Below are 24,007 nucleotides of genomic sequence, written 5' to 3'. Positions count from 1 at the left end.
ACAGCCACAATCCCGGACCCTCCCAGAAGCTACAGCCTGAGAAGTCCACACATGGCCATTCCCTTGCCTGTTCCCTTGGCTGTCAACACATTCCAGCCTTCAAGCGCACTGGCAGGAATCCCTGCTTTATCTACCAAGATAGTTAGTTGCCTTCCCAATATAAACTGACCTTAAACTCCCATGAAGTGAGACCATATATGGGCCACAGATTATCTCTATTTTCCCTGTCTTTTTCCCCCCTAGATCCTTTAACACACAGCAGCCACCAAGGAAACCTTATGTCTTCACTCTTTTGGATATATGGAGAAAAGTTCTCCTTTCAGATGGGTCTGCCTTGTCTGCTGCTGTGTGTGAAGCCGCCTCAGCCATGCTGAGAGGGCAGTTCAATGTCACACAAGAACATCTATTGCACCATCACCCAGCAAGGAGCCTCTGAGAGCAAGGTTGTGGGGCACATAGACCTTGGGACTTGTGGTAAAAGAGAATAGAAAACAAACGCGATGTAAAAGTCAGGGACACAGAAAGCCAGAAAGGAGAGGGACCGGTGAGCCAGCACACAAGGAAGGCCAGATCACTATGACAAACCAAAAGGGACTGGCCGCTGCTGATGGTCTCTCACTCTACTTCCCTGAGTGGGATAAAGCTCAGTGCTTGGCCTCAGCATCCCTCCAAACCAACAGGACTCTCTTGATTTAAGCCACACCTTCAAGTCCTCTGCAAATGCAGCCACCAGTGGCAAGGATAGGGCCCTGTGCTTACACAGGCCTCACTCCTGAAAATGGCCTAAAAGGAAACATACTGCCAAGATCCAACAGACCATTAGACTGTAGACTACTCTACTCTCCCCAGAGACAGCCAGCTGACTAAGCTGCAAAATTACCAGAAGAGAGACATGGATCATGGGTTGGACTAAGAACATGTCCCCAGAATAATCTAAGAGGGGCCTCACATTTCTTGAGGCCTGAACGTCCTTCCTATTTTAGCTAAAACAGCGTAGATGAAAGCAGAGCAGTTTTCCTCGTGTCTCTGTGCTCTGAGACAGCCAAGCAAGCGGACAGTTGAATTGAATCTGAAAGACACTGCTGCCTGGAAGCAGGAAACGAGACAAGAGATGGTTGCCAAGGAAGTCAGACACGAATTGCTCATGGCACCCTGCCTCGGTTCATATTTAGAAGCCAATTCCAGGCTTGAGAACTCTAGCAGGCCATGGCACCCCTGGAGAAGGAGAACACAAGCCTGCCAAGCCTGGGCCACCCAGACTGGCCAACTGAGCTGCTTTCCCATATTGCCTGGGATCTGCCCCACACCCCAAACCCTGACCTCACAGAGCCTACAGGGTCCCTCCTGTCCACTCTAGTCTTAAGACCTTACTACCACACAAAAGAGGCACTCATGTGGGATGCCCCACAAAGGGAAAATAGAACCAAAACCTTGGGGAGCCTGATTTTTCTTTGCTGAAGTAATTTAAAACTTGAGTGACAGGTCTTGAGATCCTGTTAGAGAATCTCAGAAATTTCTAGGGATCCACTATAACAAACAAAGCTTGCCAACCAATAAGTTCTCTGAAGCAAGACAGGTACCATATGTTGTGCCTGTGCGTCAAACTGCATTTTCTTCCTCGGGCCCAAGTCTGGCATCCAGATCTTAGGTTAGCAGACCTGGCTGAGAGAGAAAACAGCACCCTGAAGCATGGTGTCGAGAGTCACGTGCTGGGTTACCCAGTGACATGGTTAGGTGACATAAGATGCTTATGTGTTTGACCAGGGAAAGTACATACAAAGCCAGAGTCCTGGCAACTACACACACACACACACACACACACACACACACACACACACACACACACAGACTAAAAGAGCTTCATCTCACTCTGAAAACATTAACACTGGGGATTAAAGTGATCTTCCAAAAAGCTGCCTGGTCTAACTGGTCTGAGAAAATCAAATATTTCCTTCAGATGGCAATTTGAGCCATTAGCCCTGAATGTAAAACCTTTATTCACAAATACATGCATTTTTTTCTTATATTTGTTATACATATGCCCATGTGTACTATATAATGAATATATAGAGGTTACATATAACCCATTTCTTCATGAATAAAATAATCTGAAATGTCTAATAAGCTCTAGTAGACATTGGCTGACTTTTCTTAATGGCATGGTTTTGTAATCTTTGAAGTAATCCCTACTTTAATGAAACATGTCTTGGGCTAATTATAAGATCAGGAATGAGATTGTTTACACGAGACTAAAATTAGGGAAGAACAAGAGAAGGAGATTGAGTTGCAGCCCTGGTCTGTGCCCGAAGAAGGTCCCCTAACTTTCAAATGTGCCTGTCAATCATGGAATCTGCGCAGGATGTGAGAAACCTGAGCCATGACAGCCCTGGAAGAGCATTTTACCAGACTAGAGATGAAATCAATGTGTCAATCAGAGAGGGCTCAGAAGCAGCCGTCACCAGCATCTCTTCTAACTGTGGCCTCCTGGGATCTCCTCACAGAGTCTAGAGTGACATTAGGGTCAAATAAAGGAGCAAAGTGTCCCCCAGCTATAAGGGAGACTAGCGGGTGGCAGCATGCTACTGCGTGCTGGCCTTTCCATTTCAGGACACACAGCTATATTTTTAGAAATGACACAATCCAACAATTAAACACAGCAGGTAGAAGTTTTTCAGGGCAGGGAAACAACTACGGCTGATGCTATAATCTTAGATCCACATCATTATACATTTATTGACATCTGCAGGAAGTTCCACACAGAGAGTGAACAGTAATAGAAACTATGAACTTTGGGTAATAATGAGTGTCAATATAAATACGTTGATTATAACAAACGCACTGCTCTGGTTTGGGTTGCTAGGGGAGGCTGCACATGGGTGGAGGCAAGAAGCATATGGGAACATTACCTTCCCCCTCAGTTTTGCTGTTCATCTAAATTACTCAAAAAACAAATTAGAACAATTTTTAATGTGCTTTGAAAAAAGTATGCTAAGTCAAGGGGTAAGGTTTACGGTAATAAAAGTATAGTAAGATGATGTAACTCCCCTTCAGGAAAGCTATTCTACCTAGGAACAAATTTCAAATTCCTTACTAGGCAAAAGGGAAGCCTTACCATGACCTCCAAGGCCGTCTCTTTTCTCTTTCATTTATTCTCCTCATTCAAGGAAGAAATGGAGGGGGGCTCATCTCTTTTGTTTCCTTCTGCACCATTGGTACATCACAGTCTCTAGCATATAATAAAGTTGACTGAACATCCAATTCCCTTCTCATCGCTGCGCCATATTGCTCCTGCGGCTACTTATGTTTCTCAAATGTGGCCTCAACCATATTTTCATCCTAGTTCCGTATCTGACTAAGTGTTTTGGCCTGACTGTCCTCCCATCAGAAGGAGACCCATGGTTCCCTTCCTTGGAATCTGGGTGGGCTGGGGGCTAGAACAGAAGGGACACTATGTGACTTCAAAGGTGAAATCATCTTCTTCCTCATTTTATTGAAATGTTTCCTAAGAACTAGTCGCCAGCCTGCAAAGAGTCTGAAGTACTGTGTGGTAAGCCCTGTGTGTGGAGGAATTGGCAAAATGGCTCACAACCCCAGCCCTTCCCTAAACCTGTGACAATAGATACCCCAGCATTAACTACCCAACCAATTCGTCAAGAAGCAGAGAGAAGCCACCCCACAAAATGCTGCCCAATTTGCAGAACAGTAAACAGGTCTTGTCACTAAGATTTGAGGAGCTCTGCTACCTGGCATTGGTATTTAGTCAACCTGGTGGATTCTATTTTAGGGCTCTCCTCACAGGCAGTTTGTCATTTTTAGTTTCCTCTATCTACGATGTTTTAAAATTATTTTATTTTATTTTTTTACTAGAAGTTACCCTGTGTCCTCACTCTCTGCAGGTCTTCTGTTTATGTGGAACCTTCTTTCCATCAGAGATCTTGTTCAGACTGTGAGAGCACCTGTTTATAACCTCAGCACTTGGGAACCAGAGGCATAAGTTCAAAGCCATCTCACAGACAATTCAGTCCCAGCCTGGGCTACATTTGGAGCCTTTCTTTTCCCAAATGAAATGAAACAAAATTCTTAAAATCAACTGTAGAACCTTCTTGATTTTACTTTTGCCATTAACAGAGATATCCAAGATAATTCATTGTTGACATATGGTCAGTGGCTCAAAGTTGCCAAGGCTAGCTCTCCTTTTGTTTAGCTTTGTTCATTGCTTCTTTTTTATGCTTTCTTACACATAAAGAAGTCTAGGAAAAGACAAAAGCTCTATGCCCATGAAAAGCCACCAAAAATTTTAATTAAGCACTCCATAGAGTGAACTCTATCTTGATCCTATGGCTCCAAATTCATAAGATCCCTTCTGTCTATACTGCAAAATTGTATATTTTAAGAGAGTACAAATTCTAGTTAATAACTCCATATTGATTATATGTTAGACGCTTTAGATATTCTGAGTTAAACCACAGAACCACTTGATGGTTCTGAGGACTAAAAATAACTGTGGCCAAGCCCAAGGAGCTGAATTAGATCTCTAACACACACATGGGGGGAAGAGAGAAACAACTCCTGAGAGCTGTCTTTCGACCTCCACATCCATGCTATGGGATGCACACACGTGCACACACTCACATGTGCACACACTCACATGTGCACACACACACACACACACACACAATAACTAAATGTTAAATAACAACTGATTGCATAAGCATGTACACAAAGTAATTATATTAAAACAAAGTTACTAAGTTATTAATTTTCAAGTTATTGGTTTTTACTATGATCTATGCTGTTGAGGTTCTTAGGTCCATGGTGTTTGTGTTCCCCAGTCCATGTCCAGCTTTGCAATGAAAGCCACGGAGAGGGTGCTTACCCCAAGGAGACTAGAGCACCTCATCAACTTGGGGCCTTTCTTGCTGGGAACAAGGTATGAAACATGTACCAGCAGGCCCCTGGATATAGCTAAAACTCAAAGGTAAAACTTAAATGGAAAAAAAATCAAGGGACAATAGAAATGAGCATTGTATAGGGGAGTGGCATGAGTAGAGAGGTGGCAGGGGGACAAAGTAGAAGGCAGGAGCAGGACAGTTAGAAGAGGGGCACGCAAGACTGCAGAGGAAAGGAAGAAAAAAAGACACCAAAGAATTCAAGGAGGAAGGGAGAGAGGAAGAAAGACACCCCCCCCCCCCCCCGCACACACACACACACACACAGAGAATTATTCGGTCTATTTACTATTCTGAGGGAAATATTGGTTGCACATAAGTAGATGACTTGAAATAACTAACACAAACCCATCTTCTGCAAGCCTCTAATGGATTGCTCACGCGCCAGCTTTTCGGTAAACAGAATTTCAATATTAATCAAGCTCCCTTGATGGCTCAGGCTTCCCGTAACCAAATGTCCTGCACTGTGGCAACACCCTCCAAGCTCCTGACACATGAAGAGATCGCTCTTGTCTCATATAAAAATGGTTCCCGTCTTCAAGCATTTTTGGGGGGATGATGTCTCCTCACTTGCCATCAGACTGTCAGCTGTGCCTGCTCCCACCCCCAGCAGTTCCACCCAGTAACATTAATTACTGCTTCCCAACCAAGATACGAGAAGAAGGAACTTGTTAGGTTTATATGTCTATCTAAAGCAAACAAGTTCTGCCTGGCCACTGAGCCTCTCTCCAGTAAAGAGTGGACGCAAGGCCAGGGTCTTGCTGGGTCCTCAAAGTCACTTCTGCTTTCTTTTAGGCTCTCCAACAGCCCCAATTGGTTGATACTGTCAAATTAGGAGCTTCTGGATAAGTGAGGTTACGCTAGCTGTATAAAACATTCATTGGAAATAAACTAAAAAGGAAAGAGCATGGAGAAGCATTAACTAAACAAGAAAGAGTTAAAGTTCCATCACGTCAGACATAGTGAATGAAAGCGCCAGGTGCCCTGGTCCCTTTCTAGGAGATTTCCTCTTCCTAAGGTGGACCCAGTTGCGTGGCTGCCTCTCTTTTTGCCCAGAACGGCATTCAGGCAGCAGAAAATGGCAATCAGCCATAGGTAGAGGTAGACAAGAAATGCTGAGGGAGGCAGCCCAGCCTTCCAGCAGCCTGGGAGCTGGCCCCGCCCCCTGGGAGCTGACTCCACCCCCTGGGAGCTGACCCACCCCCTGGGAGCTGACTCCACCCCCTGGGAGCTGACTCCACCCCCTTGCCCACTCCCTGACTCTCTTCACTCACATTCCTCCAGGGAGGAAAGAGAAGACCGGCTTTGGACAGGAGTCCAGGCCCTAACACAAGGGTTCTCAACCCTACTAACTCTGTGACCCTTTAATACAGTTCCTCATGTTGTGGTGACCTCCAACCATAAAATTATTTTTGTTGCTACTTCATAACTGTAATTTTGATCTATGTTTTCCAATGGTCTTAGGTGACCCCTAGGAAAGGTTAGCTGAGCAAGATAGTGGCCAAAGGAGGGGTATCCTGGTCTCTGACTCTGGGTGGATCAGGAGCAACAGCAGCAGGGGACCCACCTTCAATGTAATGTGAGGCAGTGACTTATGGGTAAATCCTGAGTCCACACTAACCTTCTGAAAATCCTTTTTTTTTTTTTTTTTTTTTTTTTTTTTTTTTTTTTTGGCTACTCTGAAGTGACTCATTGGTCACAACACAAAATTTTGACAAGCAATATTTACTGAATTCACTATGTGAAACGCTGCATTAAAAAAAAAAACAATCCAAAACAAATATACCTTTTAGCCTATGGAGTTTATCTGTTTTAGAATGGTCCGATGGCAACATAAAAGCTCTCATTCCTAGGCTAACTGCATGTTTGCCCAGACTGTCACACACAGAGAAAACTTAAATAACTATGATAAACAAAGCTATCCCAGAAATAAAATTTCCAAAATTGCCTTCACTGTGCTGAGCATTTAACTTGTAAAGAAAGAAGCAACAAATGTTCTAAAAGTAAAAATAGAAATTCTGGAAAGAGTTCCATTGTTCGGTTCCACTTTCTTCCTGGCACCCAGTAGGGCAATAGGAAAGTCTGCTGGCTTTCCCAAGGAACTCAATCAGCAGAGTTGGTCAAAGGCCACATTTGGGCCTCTTGGGGGAAGAATATAACTGCTCTAGTAATTCTACTCTAAAACAAAATTTGGTATCTTTTCTTTGAGCCTAATACCTCTGGAAAAGACTGTATCATCCAGCTGATATCTTAGGGTTCACTTCTTAGGGTGCAAGGGCCATGGCACCATAGCAATGGAATATAGACAGCAAAATAGCACCTATCCAACATTAAAATAGGAATGCCATAGAGGTGCATATCCAAAGCTCTGTTTAGACCAGTTTTGGGATGCTATAACAAAACAGAATAGTCTAAAAATGCTTAATGAAACAAAATCGTATTCATCATGGCTCTAGAGGCTTGAAAATCCAAAACCAGGGTGCCAACAGGTGCCTTGCCCAAATTCCTATCAGGGTACCTACTCCTTGGGCGGTCCTTGATGTCTGGTAGAGAGCAGAGAGGAAGGAGCGCCCCCATGTCTTACGAGGGCGCCAATCCTCTTCACAGGAGCCCCACCCTCGGGACATACTCACCTCTCAGAGGTGCCATCTCGAATCGTGTGTTACTCACAGGTATATTAACTGGGGAGGGGAGCACAAGCATCCAGCCATTCACACCGCCCCATCCTCTGACGTATGGCCGCAGCACTGGGAGAGAATCATCTTTTCAATGAACGGTGTTGGGTCAACGAGTGTCCAAGTAGGGCTCATTGAATCTTAGTCATTATATTGCACAACACACAAAACCAACCTCAGGCAGCCTACAGATCTAACTGTAAGAAAGCAAAACACATCCTATGTTGGAACATAGGATGTTGGAACATAGGATGTCGGAAAGAGGATGCAGACGAAGGAGGCAACTCTGAAGGGAAAACGGACAGACTGGGAAACAGTAAGGTAAAGACTTCTTGTTCATCAAAACACACCAGTGAGGGAGTGAGTGAAAGAGCGACTCCAGGCCTAGGAGGAAACACTCATCACGCTTATCTCTGCCGAGGGCTCACCCAGGGTCTGTTGTGGACAGACAAGTCCAGGATCCACAAGGCAGACAACTCAAATTCCAAAATGGGCTTCTGTTTTTGGTGTTGATTTCTTTTTGTTTTTATTGTTTTTTTTTTTAACAAGTACTTTATAAAGAGGATTCTCAAAAGGCCAACATATACAAATAGGGGCTGCCTGCCCTCCTAGCTCACCTTGAGGGGGTGGGGGTGGGGGTGGGGGTGGGGAGGTGATAAGGCTCCCATGCACAAATAGAGGGTAGTCTGCCTGTTCTTTTGTCTTTCCATACACACCTAAATACAAGACACCCCGCAGGGTTTTAGGTGCCATTCTGAAAATATGAAGTAGCTGATTTGAATACATAGGCTAGCTTGGTTTTTTTTCTCTAAGTATTTACAATTTAAATTAAAATTTTTTATCATCTGCCTTCCTTAAAAAGAGAACACTGCCAAACACAGTCCCACCAGGCCCGCCCACCCCAGCCTTGAGCTGTTATAAAGCCTGTGGCTGCTCTGATCCCAAAGGGCCCTGCTTTTACCCTCTCTCTCTCTCTCTCTCTCTCTCTCTCTCTCTCTCTCTCTCTCTCTCTCTCTCTCTCTCTCCTTGGTCGGCTCATCCTCCAAAATGTGAGCAAGTAACTTTCTATTGTTTGCAAAGTATCCAGTCTCTGATATTCTGTTGCAGTATCAGAGCTAGCCATTCATTCGTCTCCAAGTTGAACCTGGGCATGTTTCAGATCACTGATATATAACGAGGCATTGCTTTCAGAGTCTCAGGCTAGATTTGGCCATAGCTCATTTATCCAAAAGCAGACAGGTTTTCATTTGCTAAACATCTGCCTCTAAACTGCTAAACTGCTTCTGGTATGAGATTACTAAATTCTAAGCCTCCTGGAGTCTGAAGAAGAAATGGAGTATTTCAGCTGTACAAAAGGTGCTTGTCTACCAGAGACGCTCTATGCTGTTCTTGAAGCTGTGATATTTTGTAGGGTGTTTTCATTGTAGCAAGCACAGTCGTGTCCTAGTACCAAATCAATGACTCATCTTCTTTCCCGACTTGTCAGAAAGCTGCCACACCCAATGCGAACATGAGAAAATTCAGCCGACTAGACTAGGATTGTAGAGTATTCGCTCGTGGGAACTTGGCAGAAAAGTACTCCCCACCCCCAGTTTTTTTTTTTCTTTTCTTTTTGCCAATCTGAAAACTCTGCACCTTCTCTCTTTGCTTTAAACAGATTGATTCCATTATTAAAAGCAGGAATGACATGACTATACCAATTACACCTACACACATAACATTAAAAGATCAGTGGCTACAGAAGCCGAAGACCTGGACAAAATTATCTACTAATATAAGCCAGCGACTTAAAGGTCTTCCCATTTTATTCAGAAAAATACTTACTGCACTTCAGTCCATCAAAGATAGCATCTTGTAGTTTTGGATATGAAGGGTAAAATACACGCTGTCACTCACTCACGGTGAGCTTCCAGGGGGCTGAGGCTGTAGTTTGGTGGTAACGCGCATGAGCAGTTATGGTAATGATAACTAAAGTGAGCTTTTAACTGTTAGCCACAGACAGGACTGATCCTGGAGCCTACTCCATCTAACCAGGTAGGTGGAAAGCATCGGATCCATTGCTAGCTCCTCCTGCGAACCTGGACATGGAAGAAATAGGCAGTTTTCTGACTGTGGTATATACTTAGAAGCAAATGGATTGGATTTTTCCCCCTAAAGAAATTGCTGAAATGGTTCATCTAAGAAATCACAGGATCACATCAATAGCTCAACCAAGACAAAGACCTTTGGAAAATGTATCAGACGTATAATAGAAAAACGTGCCTCGTGGAGGAGTCAAATGTGCTAGAATTCATGGCTGTATCAGAGGCCTTAGAATAAGGATGGGATGGGGTCCACAGTGCCCTGGGGCCACCAGGCCTTCCATCTTCTTCCATTTTCCTCAGGCCAATTAAGCTTGTTCATGCCATGGAGGTCTCTGAACTTTGCTTTCTTGTCTTAAAGTGGGGCAACTAGTTGTACCCCAAAGTTTTTGTAGGGGTTGAGTGGTACCATCTTTTGATACTTTAGGGTTCCATCATTACACAAAACAAATACACCTTCTGGAGTGTACCACACCCTGCTTCCTACATCCTACTGTAACTGTCTTAGGGTTTCTACTGCTGTGAAGAGACATCATGACCACAGCAACTCTTATAAAGGAAACCATGTAACTGGGGCTGGCTCACGGGTTCAGAGGTTTAGCCCATTATCATGGCGGGAAGCATGGTGGCGTGCAGGGAGGCATGGTGCTGCAGAAATAGCTGAGAATTCTACGTCAGAAGGCTGTAGGAAGAGAGACATTGGGCCTGGCTTGAGCGTTTGAAACACAAAGCCCATCCCCAGTGACACACTTCCTACACCAGCAAGGTCACACCTCCTAATAGTGCTACTCCATCGTAGTCAAGCTACTCCATGGTAACCAAGCTACTCCATGGTAACCAAGCTACTCCATCGTAGTCAAGCTACTCCATGGTAGCCAAGAGGTCAAATCTATGGGCCTATGGGGGGGGTCATTCTTTTTCAAGCCACCACAACAACCATCCACAGTAAAGCTTTAATTTCTTTGTATTATCCTGTCATAATAAGCCTATATCAAACCATAAAATACCCCAGCACAAATTAATTTGCTTAACCTAAATTTGTTCATACTCCTATTCAAAGTAATGTGTACATTTTACCTTTTGAATTTTTTTCTATTTCTTAAGGTTTTTTTGTGATTTTCTTTCTCTGATATTCATTTTATATCTTAACTCAAACTTCCCTCAAGTTAAAACAAATACCACCATTACTTCACTATGAGCTGACAAGGTAAAAGACAGATAATACAGAGAAGGCCACTGCTGACAGCCAGGATTATAAATTATATGTCTAAAATGTGAAGTCAAATATGTCAGCTCGTCTTAAAGATTAACCCAATTAATGCAAAAAAGAAAAAAATAAAAAAGGAAGCAAGGTTGATGCTAAGCATCTGTGCTAGCAGATTTCAAATTAATTCAAAAAGCTGATAATTGGAGGATGTTTTTGGAGAAAGAAAAATCATTTTTAAATGGCTTCCGGTGGGTCTAGGGAGATAACTCGCTAAGTAAAATGCTTGCCACACAAGCATAAGGGCCTGAGTTTGAAGTCCCAGAACCCTTGTGAAAATCTCGATGTGGTGTGGTATGTTTGTAACCCCATCACTGGAGAGGTAGAAACAGTGACATCCCTGGAGCTCAACTGCCAGCTGGCCTCTCTAACAGGTGAGTTCCAGGTTACTGAGAGACCTGTCTCAAAAAGAGCAAGTGGGTGGCACCTGAGACTACACGTGAGATTGACCTTCAAGTGTTCCCTGTAGCTCTGTCTATATCTATCTCCATGTCTATCTATCTGTCTTCCTCTCTCTATCTCCCTCCCCCCGCCTCTCTCTCTCTCTCTCTCTCTCTCTCTCTCTCTCTCTCTCTCTCTCTCTCTCTCTCTCTCACACACACACACACACACACACACACACACACACACACATCCCATCCTTACATTCCTATCTTGAGACATCATGCCCAGGGCCAGACAGTTTCGATTCACTTCCACCATAACTAGAGGCTGCATCAGTTGACTGTCCGTCTGATGAACTAGTTTGCCAGGAGTCTCATTCTTATGCTCTCAGAGTCACCACTCCTTTAATAAATTTCATTTTCTCAGATGCATAGCCAGCTCTTTGGTACCATTGCTAAAGGTTAGAGCTGTAAAGACATGGGTTTTCCTCATTTTTTTTTTCACTTGAGGAAAGAAAACCTGAAAATAAAACCCACTGGCAAAAATGATTTCTCAACAGTGTAAGCTGATAAACAGTAGCCTGGGCTAGAAGAGAGTTCAGGAATCCAGGTCCTTCCTACCGCATCATGGGAAAATAAACAAGTGTGATTTGATGTCAGAGACACCAGAGAGATTTCCACATCCCATAAATAACCACATCCTGTCCTGGTGCATGCACCCCCAAAATTCACCTGCTAACAGCTCACCTTCTTTTTTGGAGACCTGACATTTCCCACTGCAGTGAAAGATAATTAAATCAATTCGGGTTATTTGCATTATAACTTCAATGAATTTGTCATATTCTCCCTTGAAAACTGGCTTGGAGTAAAGGAAAAGCTTACTAGCAGATGCAATGCTCTGAGGAAATGTATTAATAAATTCATTGACACACGGGGAACAAGACACAGGTCGTGCTGTCACACGCTTTCAACTGTGGGGAATTCCTTCCTTCTCCTATAACTCTTTCTTGACAACCTTACTTGTCCCCTTCCATGTGTGAGAAGGATGACATCTTCTCATTCCTTTATGGCTTGAATGTGAAATGTCCCTCAGAGGCTCCTGTGTTTGGACATTTGGTCCCAGGACGCTGATGCTGTTTCGGAAGGTTTTAGGAGGAGGAGTCTCACTGGAGGAAGTGGGTCACTGAAGGGTGGGTCTTGCAGTTGGATAGCCTGGATGCGCTTCCTGTCTGATCTCTGCTTCCTGTTCTGCCACGACGGAGCCACCTGCTGCCATCCCTCCCGCTCCATGATGGACTGTGTCTCCTAAACCATAAGCCTCCCTTCCTTAAGTGGCTTCTTCTCAGATATTTGGTCACAGGAATAAATCATAATAAAACAATGAATTACCCTGCCCCTTTGTCCTATGTAAGTATCTGCTGGGTGAACACATGGGTGAAGGAAGGAAGGGGAGAAGGAGGGAAGGAAGGAAGGAAGGTATACAAAGGAAGTATGTCTGCCCTCCACAGTTCATTTCACAATTTGTGCTAAGGGAGTCTTTCAAAAAAGAAAAGGCCCTCCCTGCCTCTAGTTTTTCACCATTTGCCCCCTTCCACCATAAAACAATGCTTTAGAGACTAGTGTACAGTTTCATCTCATTGGAACAAGTTTCAAAAGAAAATGTGGTGAGAATTTATTGGTCTGAACTTTTCAGCAGAAGCAGAAACCCGAGCTTTCATTTCTTGCTCTGAGGAGACCCGAGTGGCCCCGTTCCTCAGATTCTTTATTTGCAGATGGGAGGCACTCGCCCCGTCAGAGCTCAGCAAGCGTTAATATTCCAGTGCCCCAGGACTGTGTCCTTGTGCATACCAAGGGCTTCACACGACAGAGGAGAGTGTGGCAACCTGTGGTTGCCTCCTCTGGAGACTTGCATCCTCCGTGCATCTGTGCTTTATTCGTGGAAACTTCCTCCAGCTCCCAGGTTCAAAGGGACACACAGTTATAATTTACAGCCGTGAGAAAGAACCGGAACGTCAAGTCAACAGTGAAACAGCCACTTTCAAAGCTGGCACAGCAACATGGTATCAATGAAGTTAACTTAGGGCATGCATGTCACTAAGCCCAGAAATGCCACCGCTGCTCCGAAGTGCCAGTTTTGACCCTTCTTGCTCCACTCTCAGATATGAGGCATGTTGGTTCTGACTACAACAACAACATGACTCAGCCTAGGATCAAACAGCAGCCATTCACCTCTCACACTGTTGGAAGATCAGGATGTCCAAGATCACACACTCATCCCTCACACTGTTGGAAGCTGGAAGTCCAACATCAGGATGTCAGCATGTCAGCTTCCTCCTGGGAGCTCTCTTCTGGGACATAGCAAGGAGACACTGGAAAATCAGAAGAGAGCAGAAAGAAAGAGAGCTGATCTCTTCTCCCCTCTATACGCTAAGACCATCAAAGGGGCTGTCCTCTCCTGACCTTTTGTAACATGGTCATCTCCTCGAAGCTCCATGTCCAAATGCCATCATTTTTGAAGTTAAAAATTTCACCCTAGGAATTAGTGGGAAGGAAACACAGTCAGTCCATAGCAGGACACCCAAGAGCAGCCAGGAGAGTGAGTGACTAGAGCTACTAACAGCATAAGGGCTCACCTTCACAAAGGTACGGCTGGGGCAGGAGATAGACTAGCAGGAAGGAAAACAGCAGTCAGCTGTGAATCAGGAAGTAGACGGCTGCAGAGAAATGAATAAGGCAGTCCCACGGAGCCTGGGTCTCCGCATAAGCTGTGAACGCCCTATCCTGAAAAGCCAGGGGAGAGAGGGAGACAAAGATTCACTGGATTCTAGGAAACAATCAAGCTTCTGGCCTGTGGAGGGCTAGAAGTGATGTCAAAGAAAGCCCTGTCCCAAGGACCATGGCATGTGGCTTCTCACCAGGGTCTGTGGTTCAAGCAGTCTGAACCTTGACCTCTTCACTGCCTCTTTAGGGATGAGGAATACAGTAAGAACTTCATACATGCAGAGTTCAGGAGCAAGAGCAGAATCCTGGCTAAGTGACTTGGGAATTAGTATAGCCCTGAACAAGGACAAATGACATCTTGATCTCAGTTTCTTTCCTATAAAATAAAGAACAGAGACAATACAACACACACACACACACACACACACACACACACACACACACACACACACACTTTATAGAATTATTAAGAGAATTAAGAAATGAAATATGAGTCACCTGAGTCCTGAATTAGTGGTGGTAGCAGAAGAAACAGAAGTATCCATGGAGAGGGGTGATGGTGGTTGCAGTGGTACTGGCAATTTAAAAGGAATGAGTCACCCTTGTGGTAAAGCCAGTGACAAATGAGAAAGTGCTGGACTGTAGCAGTAACTTGGGGAGATCAAGAAAACAGACGCCTACAATCTAAGGAACAAGCACCAGCAAGACTTAACGACTACTGGGTGTGCCCAGGTAGGGAGGAACAAGAGATAAGAATGCCACATGATATTTTCCTGGACCAACTATAAACATGGAGGGAACTGATGAAGATGAGCAGATTTGTGGAGGAAAACAAGATGCTCCCTCGAATACAGCCGGTCAGGAGCCTCCCTTAAGGCATCTAGGGAAGATGTCCATTTCAAAGTGCCTTGTGGATGCCTGGAATGCAGGCTAAAAGGAGAGATTTGGAAGTTGTCAACAGATGGCTATCAACTGAAGGCACCAGTAAGGAGAATCATATAGGCTAGGGGGCTGGGAAAAGGCCTTAGGAGGTACCTTTGCAGAGGCAGACCTTCTGGGAATGGAAAAGCCAATGAGCGTTCAAGATTGAATGAATGCTAGGGGACAGCCCTGGCTTATGATGCTCAGGGACAAGAGAGAACTTCAGAGGAAACTGGTAAGCTGTCTGTATGGTCAAAGGTCAAATCAAAGTCAGGCCTAAGCAAAGCCACTGGACTGAGACACAAGATGGTCCCTAGGCCAGCTGTGCTGGGAAGTGACGTCAGATTACCATGGGTGAAAGAGATATGTGTCATGGGTGAAGAAAGATCTGGGACATACAGAAAGGGAAAGATAGCTTGTATCAGGGGTACATGGCAGAAAAGGAGAATCGCTTATCTGGTAGAGAATGACAGTAACTACTGTTAGTGTTAGCTTTAAAATTGCGTGTTGCAGTTTCTCTCTTAACCCAGCTAGCAGCAAAATAATTGAGACTGGACTTTCATATTTGTTTAATAAGATTTACATCACAACAACTGAATGACATAAGTCTATATTAACCCACTAACCAAATCTGATTCCCTCTTTGCCAGAAATCTCTGAGATACTTGCATTTATGGCTTTCTCTGCTCATGGCTGAATTCTCACTTCTTCTCTCCTTCCTGCTCCTCTGGGCAGCAGTAAGTCCAGCCACCCTCCCCTACTCAGAGATTCGCTGCTAAGATGTTTTAGTGACATATCAAGGGACAATTGGGGGCAAAGTTTAGACAACATTGAGACAGGAGATTCTCTGAACAAGGATTGCAACCAGATATATGGGGGTACAGAAACCAACATTGAAACCGTTACACAGTACACAGTAACATTACGCCTACACTCTACTTTAAACAAAAGAGAGAGATTTCAGTTTGCAGACTCGTTAGATTGAAAGTGCCAATGGAAAAAAGAGGTTGACAATACAGAGCAGGGAGCATAATCAGTGGGACACCAGCTAAGAAGACACCAGTCGAAAAATGAGGACATAGCAAGAGTTTTTTAAAAGATGCCAAGGACTGAAATACCCAAGCACAGGAAACAAGAGATCAAAGGAATAAGATGAAGCCATGCAGAGAAGGCACAGAAAATACAATTCAAAACAATCCAGCACCCAGTTCTCTCACTCCAGGGCTAGGCCAGGTTGTGAGCTGAGGAGCTTAGAAGGCATCAGAAGCACACATGCATCAGAGATGGGCCTGGCAAGGTAGCATGGCAGGGTCACCTAAGAGCAGCCTGGAGACCCACAAAAGGTTGAATTTCCTAGTGCATTCCCTCAATTTAAATATACAAGGCTATTAGCCACTACTGTCACAGTGACATAATTGTTTGGTGCCATGAAGTAGGCATGTTTTTTTTTCCCCACCAATGCCAAAATACAACAGTAAGGATGCAAGCTATGAGTTACAGTTACTAAAGAATAGATGGATTTTCCCTCCCCCCCACCCTCTCTCTCTCCCTCTCTCTCTCTCTCTCTCTCAACTGCATCCTCAATAAAGGAACATTGCCAACTAATTCTGATACTATAACACCATAACTTTCTAAACACTTCCTAAAGGTCAGCCCTTTTTCCTTCAGCCAAAGACATACTTAAAAGCTAAGGGACCATGTCCTACTAGGGACAAACACAATGAAGATGGGCATGGTTCTTGTCTTCAGACAGTTAAATCCACCAAAATACTTGAGATCAGAAAGGCCCTAGAACATAATTTGTTTATGTTCAAGTTCAAATATACACAACTCTTCTAGCTACAGTGGGCCCTACATGCATCCCCAAGGCTTCGCATTCAATTTACATCAACACCTTGTATCTTGCCTCCTAGTCCTCTTTCCCCACATCACAGACAGTCCCCCACACTTAGCAGCCATTTATAAAGCCAACGATAGTCCCCCACATTTATAAAACCAACAATAACCAGACACCAACTATATTCCACAGACTATGCTTTATGCTTGACGTTTTGCCAGCCAGGCCTCCCACAAGATGATTCCCTATAACACAGTGTGTGTGGCGGGCGGAGGGGGGGTGCGGGGGGGGGGGATGCTCAAGAGATCTTATGCACTTGCTAAAGAGGGATGGCAGCATAAGGACAACTTAATCCAGCCACAGAGCACAAGTTCCTAACCTCCGCTCCATCCATTTCTCACATATCCAAAGGGAAGTGTGATAGTTACTTTTCCCATTAATGCGACAAAAATACTGGGACTGAAGGGAAGGACGTGCTTATTCTGGCTCACGGTTTGAAGAGGCACAGTTCATTACGGTGAGAAAGACCTAAAGGAGGGACTATGGGATGCTGGTCTCACGCCTTCTCTAGTTAGGAAGTAGAGACAGATGAATGCTGGTATTCCACTTGCTTCCTGCCTCTTTATCCAGTCCAGGAGGCCCTGGTTCTCCCTGGGAACACCCTCACAGACACTTCCGTGAGTCTGTCTCCTAGCTAACTGTAAATCTTGGCAGACTGATAATCAAAAGTAGCTATCGCATGGAGCTAAGTGTGCTCTTCTTTTCGTACTTTGCCAATTCAGAACTCTTTTATCCCAGAGTTTTGTTTGTTTGTATGCTTGTTTTTTGTTTGTTTGTTTGTTTGTTTGTTTTGCTTTGCTTTGCTTCTCTCTTTGGTGTATTCTTAGTGTAGGGGGAACGGAGGTCTTTTGTGCTCACAGACACACACTACTCCAAATGTTCTTTACTCGGGGCCTTCGACCCTGAATGACCCCTTCACAGGGGTCACAGATCAGATATCCTACGCATCAGATACTTACAGTGTGATTCATAGCAGTAGTAAAATTACAGTTATAAGGTAACAATGAAAATAATTTTATGGTTATGGGCCACCACAACAGGAGGAGCTGTATTAAAGGGTTGAGGCATTTGAAAGGTTGAGATGCACTGCACTGGGGGAACCTGGAATCTAACGTTAAGCACACAGGATTGTTCCTCTAAGGGAAGGAATGGAAAACTTGTTTTCCACAGAGAAGGCAGGATCGGACATGCTTACTAGCCTTTGCGATGTCTGTGTGGCTGGAACCAGCACGATATCTCCCCCTCCAGACCCTCACCATGAATTTGTTTTTCTCAGTGAATTGTAAACCTGTTTTTCTCAGTCAACCCATACAACATTTCTTTACGGACTTCACAAAGGGTTCTAAGGTAGTCATGTCTGACTTGTATTCAACTTACTCTGTTCCTTAAGGAGATTTATGAAGGCTTTGTTGAGCACTCGAGATTGAGTCAATCATCAACAGAATAATTTTCACCAAATTGTCCTGTGATTAAATATGCCTAAAATAAACCAGCTGGAGTCAGACTCTGGAAGTTTGAACCAGCACCAACTACTGAATTGTGTTGAGCTTACTGGCCTTCCTGCCTCCCTTGGCTCATCTCTCTGCTGCCCCCATGAAGGTTGCAGAGATCTCCACACCTTAGTACTCTTTTAGTACAGCTCTTAGTAGGTTGCATTTATGGGGACTTTTTTACACACACACACACACACACACACACACACACACACACACACACACACACACACACACACACGGTAGTAAAGTCTATTCCTAAAAACCTGAACAAATGCAGACTCAGCATGTGTCCCATAAGCTGAGTTCTAAACAGCAGCTTCGTCATCCAGCTAAGATGTCAACAACACGGCCAGGCAGGCTAATTTGATGTTGGCAGGCAGGGATGTATGCAGAAAATGAGGATTTACACTGAACAACAGGCCTCATCTGGACACAAGAACTAGCCCACCAACAGAGCTGTGCCCTGCAGGCGACACAGGCCATAAGACATGATCTATGCAAATATGGAAAGGTCACAGTGAGGATAATTTGTACAATTAACATGCCTGTGTGGTAATAATTTTTTAATTTTAATTTTTCTTTTAAATAATAAGATGGAGCCAGCAAGATGGCTCACTGTGTAAAAGTGCTTGTGGTGCAAGCCTGACTCCCTAAATTTGATTCCAAGAACTCACTGTGGAAGGAGAAAACTGACTTCTGCAGATTGTCCACTGACCTTTCATATGGGTGTCATGACACACGTACACCTGTCCTCGCTCTCACACACAAACACATGAATGCATTGCTAGTAACAACCAATCAAGTAGAAATAATACTATGATCTTGGAATGCTAATAATCCCAGGTTTTTCAAGTCCCCGTCATCCAGGTAAAAAGCTGGGCATGGCTGCCCTGGGCAGAAACGCCAGCACCGGAGGGGCCAATAAGTTAGAAGACCACTTTTAAAAAGCAGAAAGACCTCAAATGTAAAGAACAAGTCAACATATGGAATGTTTATGACTAGGAGTCCCTGCCCTTTCAATGATTTGTGCTTAGCAACAGATTTTAATTTCTAAGGGGAACCAATCTGCAAAACTGGAAACACAGCTATTACTTTGAGGCGGGGCAAGATCGGAGGAAAATGACGCGATTTATGCAGCAAGCCATCTTGCAACCCTTGTCAGGGTAGATGGTGTGCCAGATTTCAGATGTTCTTAAAAACACTTCGGAAGACACAGAAATGCCTTAAAACAGAATTCCTTACATATGGATGCGGGTTTGTGCCAATCAAATTCCTAGCTCAAAATTTCACTATGCAAGCGTTCCCACAAGATTTAAAAAAAAAAAAAAAAAGCTTTAAACACATGACAAATCATTGCAGGATTTAATGGCCACATTTATCTGTGAACACAAAAGACTCTTGGATTGAACAAGAGGGGCCGTACCCCTGGGCTCTACTTCTACCGTGCCACGTCCATGAAGCCTTCCTGAAACTAAATGGGCCTCTCCAACTGATTTCAGCTGATGCTCCATGTGACCAGAATTCCTCCATCAATTGTCAAGAACCTCCCAGGTTGTGGACAAGCTTCTTACAGGGAAGCATGAGACAGAGACATGGGCATAGGAAGAGAAAGAGATGTGCACAAAGCCTGGGCATCGGTGGATGAGATGGCTCAGTGGGCAAAGGCACTTGCCATCAAGTCTGAGCCCAGCACCTACATGTTGCCAGGACTGTGCCAAGGGTAGGCACCACAAGAGAATTGCAACTCGTTATAAGGGTACAGCTGTCAGAGTAGATGGGTAGAGCACATTTCTAGGTACTCCATTGGCTTGATACATAGACTCCCTACAGAGTTACAGATGCTGCCAGTAGTTACATGCAGAGTCACACAGCCTGAGTTCCTGCCTATCACCCCTAAGCCAGTCCCACTTACGTGAGCTTGGCCAAGTCTCTTCATCTTCTGGGAGTTTGTTTCCTTATTTGTAAAGCAATGGCAGTGAGGACCCTTTATGTCTTAGGAGTGCTGTGACTAGGAAATGAATTGGTGCATTGCCAAGTGCCGAAAACAGCACCTGGGACTGAACAAGAGCTCTCCAAATGTCCACTCCATCCTTCTCCAAACAAAATTAAGCTGGGTCCTGCGAATTTCCATGTACAAATCTCAGTCAGGTCTGTGTATTTCTTCTTCCCCTTTCCTTTCTAACTTTACATGTTTTGTGCACTGCAAAAGAAAAGTATTGGCCATTCTCAAAAGGACAACTCATCTAACGGCTGATCTGTCTGGTACAAGTCCTTCTAAAATTAAATATGTGTTCTTTACAAGCCCAAACTCAGCAGATAACACAGGCCTCTCGCTGGTATGAAGCTTGACACCTAGCCAGTTGGCTTGCTGTGTAAATAAACGTTTAAAAGATATGACCAGTTTCCAGTTTTAAACATTAAAAGGCTACATCTTAGCCCTCATATTTATATAGTTCAGAGCTTTAAGCCAGGGTGGGTCCTTCTTGTTCACAAATGGAGATACTGGAAGTGGTGAGCAAGAAAAAGCACTCAAAAGAGAGAAACCACCACTATGCCCAGAGCCCCTGAGTCGGTAAATAGATGGGAAGAGGCCATTCGTGGCTGTCTGGTACACCACCTGGCTCTTTATTAGTCAGCAGAGTTGCCTGCTACTTCCTAACACTCCTCTGACTGACAAAGGATAAGGGAAATACCAACACACTGTAGTGTATGCAGAATGTCTTCAATAATTGCACCACAGAAGCTTCCTTCAAACACTCTAGATGTTAGTTATGGTGGAAGGCCTAAGAGCCCAAGGAAAAGATTCAAAGTCATAGTTACTCTTTGAAATATGAGTCAATGCAGTGAACATTCAAAGTTTCACCACCACCACCACTAATTACGATACAGTAATTGCAAAATGTAAAATATATAATTTGTCAGGCTAACCACAGAGAGGTGTACAGTTTACCATGGCACCTCTAGTGAAGCACTGTTAGTTTCCACAGTATTTTCTCTAGAAACTCAAACCTTCTCCAAGCCCAAAATGGACTATAAAAGCCAATAGGAAATAAGAGAAAATTAATTGTATTCTATAGAGGCAGGACCGAACACATCCATTCATGCAACAGGAATTGCATCTAATTCAAATACATTGTTTCTTTAAAGAGTTTCACCATCTTCCTATTTAAAAAAAAAAAAAAAAACGAAACGAAACCCTACAATCCTGTTCAAATTTACCAATTGTTACTTATGCAACTAAATGGACTTTTTGTGAGGGCTAAACCAGAAAATTGTTTCTTTCTTTCTTTCTTTCTTTCTTTCTTTCTTTCTTTCTTTCTTTTTTACAAGCTTACTGCTTGTACAGTCAAGCTTCATTAAATTGCAATCACTCATCAGTAGTCAGCGTGCAGAAGGCTGTTGCCTTGTGCAATATGAATGCTGAAGAAAATACGTGTCCACAATAGGCCATAAAATGTGTGAAAACAGGATAACTCACATGGATTGGTAAAGTCAGTGAGTTCATCTGGCTTCTTTTTACTTTTGCCGAAAAGCCTAACAGTTGCAAGAACACCAATCTAGCTTTAACTTAGAAACCACATTCTTACTTATTAATCTCCTGGACGCTTTCACTCTTCCAAACTCCTCTCTGGTAACCCTAAGTAGAACACTTCATTGTTGCTAAGGACTCCTGGGAGATCACTTGGCCTTGGCCATTTTTCTTCTTACATCAGATGTATGTGTGTCAGACCTGTGCGTAAACTCAGTCCCTGAACTGTGGGAGCCTTGTGCTGTTGAAGGGAGCCTGGGCACCAGGATTGGGCAAATCTGAGGCATGGTGCCTGAGCCATCTGCCTAAGCACCCTTGGAGGCTTTCATTGAGCGCACTCTAGGAGGGTTTGGAAGTCAAAGAGGCTGCAACAAAGCCCAACTGTGAACAGCTTGGGGGAAATTTGTGAAGACTCGCGTCGAAGGGGCTGGCTGAAAAAGAGGGAGCACTGGTCGGAGCTGAGGGGGACTCAGAGATCCCCCAGAATGTCTCCTCTCCATGAGCATCTTAAGGCCCTTCCTCTTCTTCCTTGCCACAGAAATCCGTCCGGGCTGTCCTGATTATGGCACCCACTAAGCGCTCTCCTTTCCCCAGCTTCTACTAGGGCGCAGACGAGGCGAGCCACTCTGAGTCCCACTGGGTGTAGTTAAGGCGCTGCAGACAAGCTCCAGGAACTCGGCTGGGGGAGGGGAGGGAAAGCATTGAGCTGCTAGGTACCCAACCCTCCTCCCTAGCCATCAAGGGAGCCCGCAGCTCTCCAGGCACTAGGCAGGCGAACCCAGGCAGCGGCGTTCCAAGCGCAGCGCCCAGGCGGTAGAGGGCACCCGGGGGAGAGAAATCGCGCAGCGACACGCTCCCTGGGCTCGATCCCCAGGTGCTGGGCAGCGCGCACCCGAGAACCAGAGGCACTGAAAATTCCTAGGTGGGCAGACAGGGGAGGAATAGGTCCCGACCTTCCCCGCCAGTGACTAGGTACCTCGCAGCCGTACAGCTGACCCAGCTGCTCTACGATCCATTCCTCCAGCACCAGCCGCTTCCGAAGCTCCTTGCGGTCGTATTTCACTGTCACTTTTCCCTGCTGGTGGCGTCGCTGCTGCTGTTGTACCTGGCCGGTTGCGGCCACCGTGGCCACCGGCGCGGAGTCCTCTCTTGAGGAGCCAGAGCTGCTGCTGGATCCCGGGCTGCCGCCAGTGCCAGCGCGGGGACTCTGGAAGAAGACGCGCGCCCCGCCGCCGCTGGCCCCTCCGGCCGCCTCACCGCCGCCAGTCACCACCGACATGTCCCCGCGCGCCAGAGCCTGAGAGTGGCCCGGAGAAGGGGCGGGCGAGCGCCCGGCGCCGCTACCACCGCGGCCCCGGCAGCCTCATACGAGGGCCCGCACCTGCTCCTCCTCGCGCCTGGCCGCCGAATCCTCGCGGAGGGAGGAGGGAAGGGGGCGGGCGAGGAGGGCGGGGACCGCAGCCTTAAAGACGCCTCCAAGGACCCCTATGCTCCAGCTTGGGAGACCGCCCCCGGCTTGGGAGTCGTCCCAGGTGGAGAATTTGTGCCCGGGACAGGCCTGAGAGGGGCAATGCAGTCCAGGGAGGAGGCTGGTGTGGATCGTCTCGGTGGGAGGGCACAGTCGGTCCTCTACAGAGGTGTCCTCGCCTCTTGCCCGCAGATGGGAACTGCGCTTCTCCAGCAGTCTAGGGGCGCACGAAATCTGTCTACCTCCTCAGTCTGGATCAGCTCTGTTCCACCGTATAAAGGTCGTGGGAAATGACCACGCTACTTGCGGGGTCTTCTCGCCCGTGGCCACGGATGGCAGGGAGTGTCTCCTCCTCTCTCCTTCGGCCCCACCCCGCGCCTCTAAACACACATTCCTATTCAAGCCATGACTACCACAGATGCCACTTCCTCTGTCGAATTGGGGAGGGGAGGGCGCGGGGGGGGGGGGGTTGATGAGGCGATGTTTGTGCAATCAGGCAATCACGGCGCCTGAGAAATTATTTCCAGGCCGGTTTTTCTTTTTCTTACCAAGCCCCTGTTTCACCCTAAGCTGGACACTGAAGGCTTGAGCTGCCCAGAGGGTGAGGGGGCTAGAGCTACCAA

General features: G+C 45.4%; 1 protein-coding gene across 1 annotated transcript in view; it reads right to left on the bottom strand.

Annotated features, from left to right (window-relative positions):
* Window positions 1-23,718, bottom strand: part of PPP1R14C (protein phosphatase 1 regulatory inhibitor subunit 14C) — an 81,470-nt gene extending 57,752 nt beyond the window's left edge. Inside the window, exon 1 of the mRNA XM_084778001.1 lies at window positions 22,893-23,718. Coding sequence (XP_084634127.1) covers window positions 22,893-23,195 — 303 coding nt within the window. The 5' untranslated portion in view covers window positions 23,196-23,718. The remainder of the gene's footprint in view (window positions 1-22,892) is intronic.
* Window positions 23,719-24,007: the final 289 nt, after the last annotated feature.

This window comes from Acomys minous (assembly GCF_964271855.1).
Source record: "Acomys minous genome assembly, chromosome: 3".
NCBI lineage: Eukaryota > Metazoa > Chordata > Mammalia > Rodentia > Muridae > Acomys > Acomys minous.
Note: the sequence above shows the minus strand (reverse complement) of the source record. Positions and strands in the feature narration are given on the sequence as shown.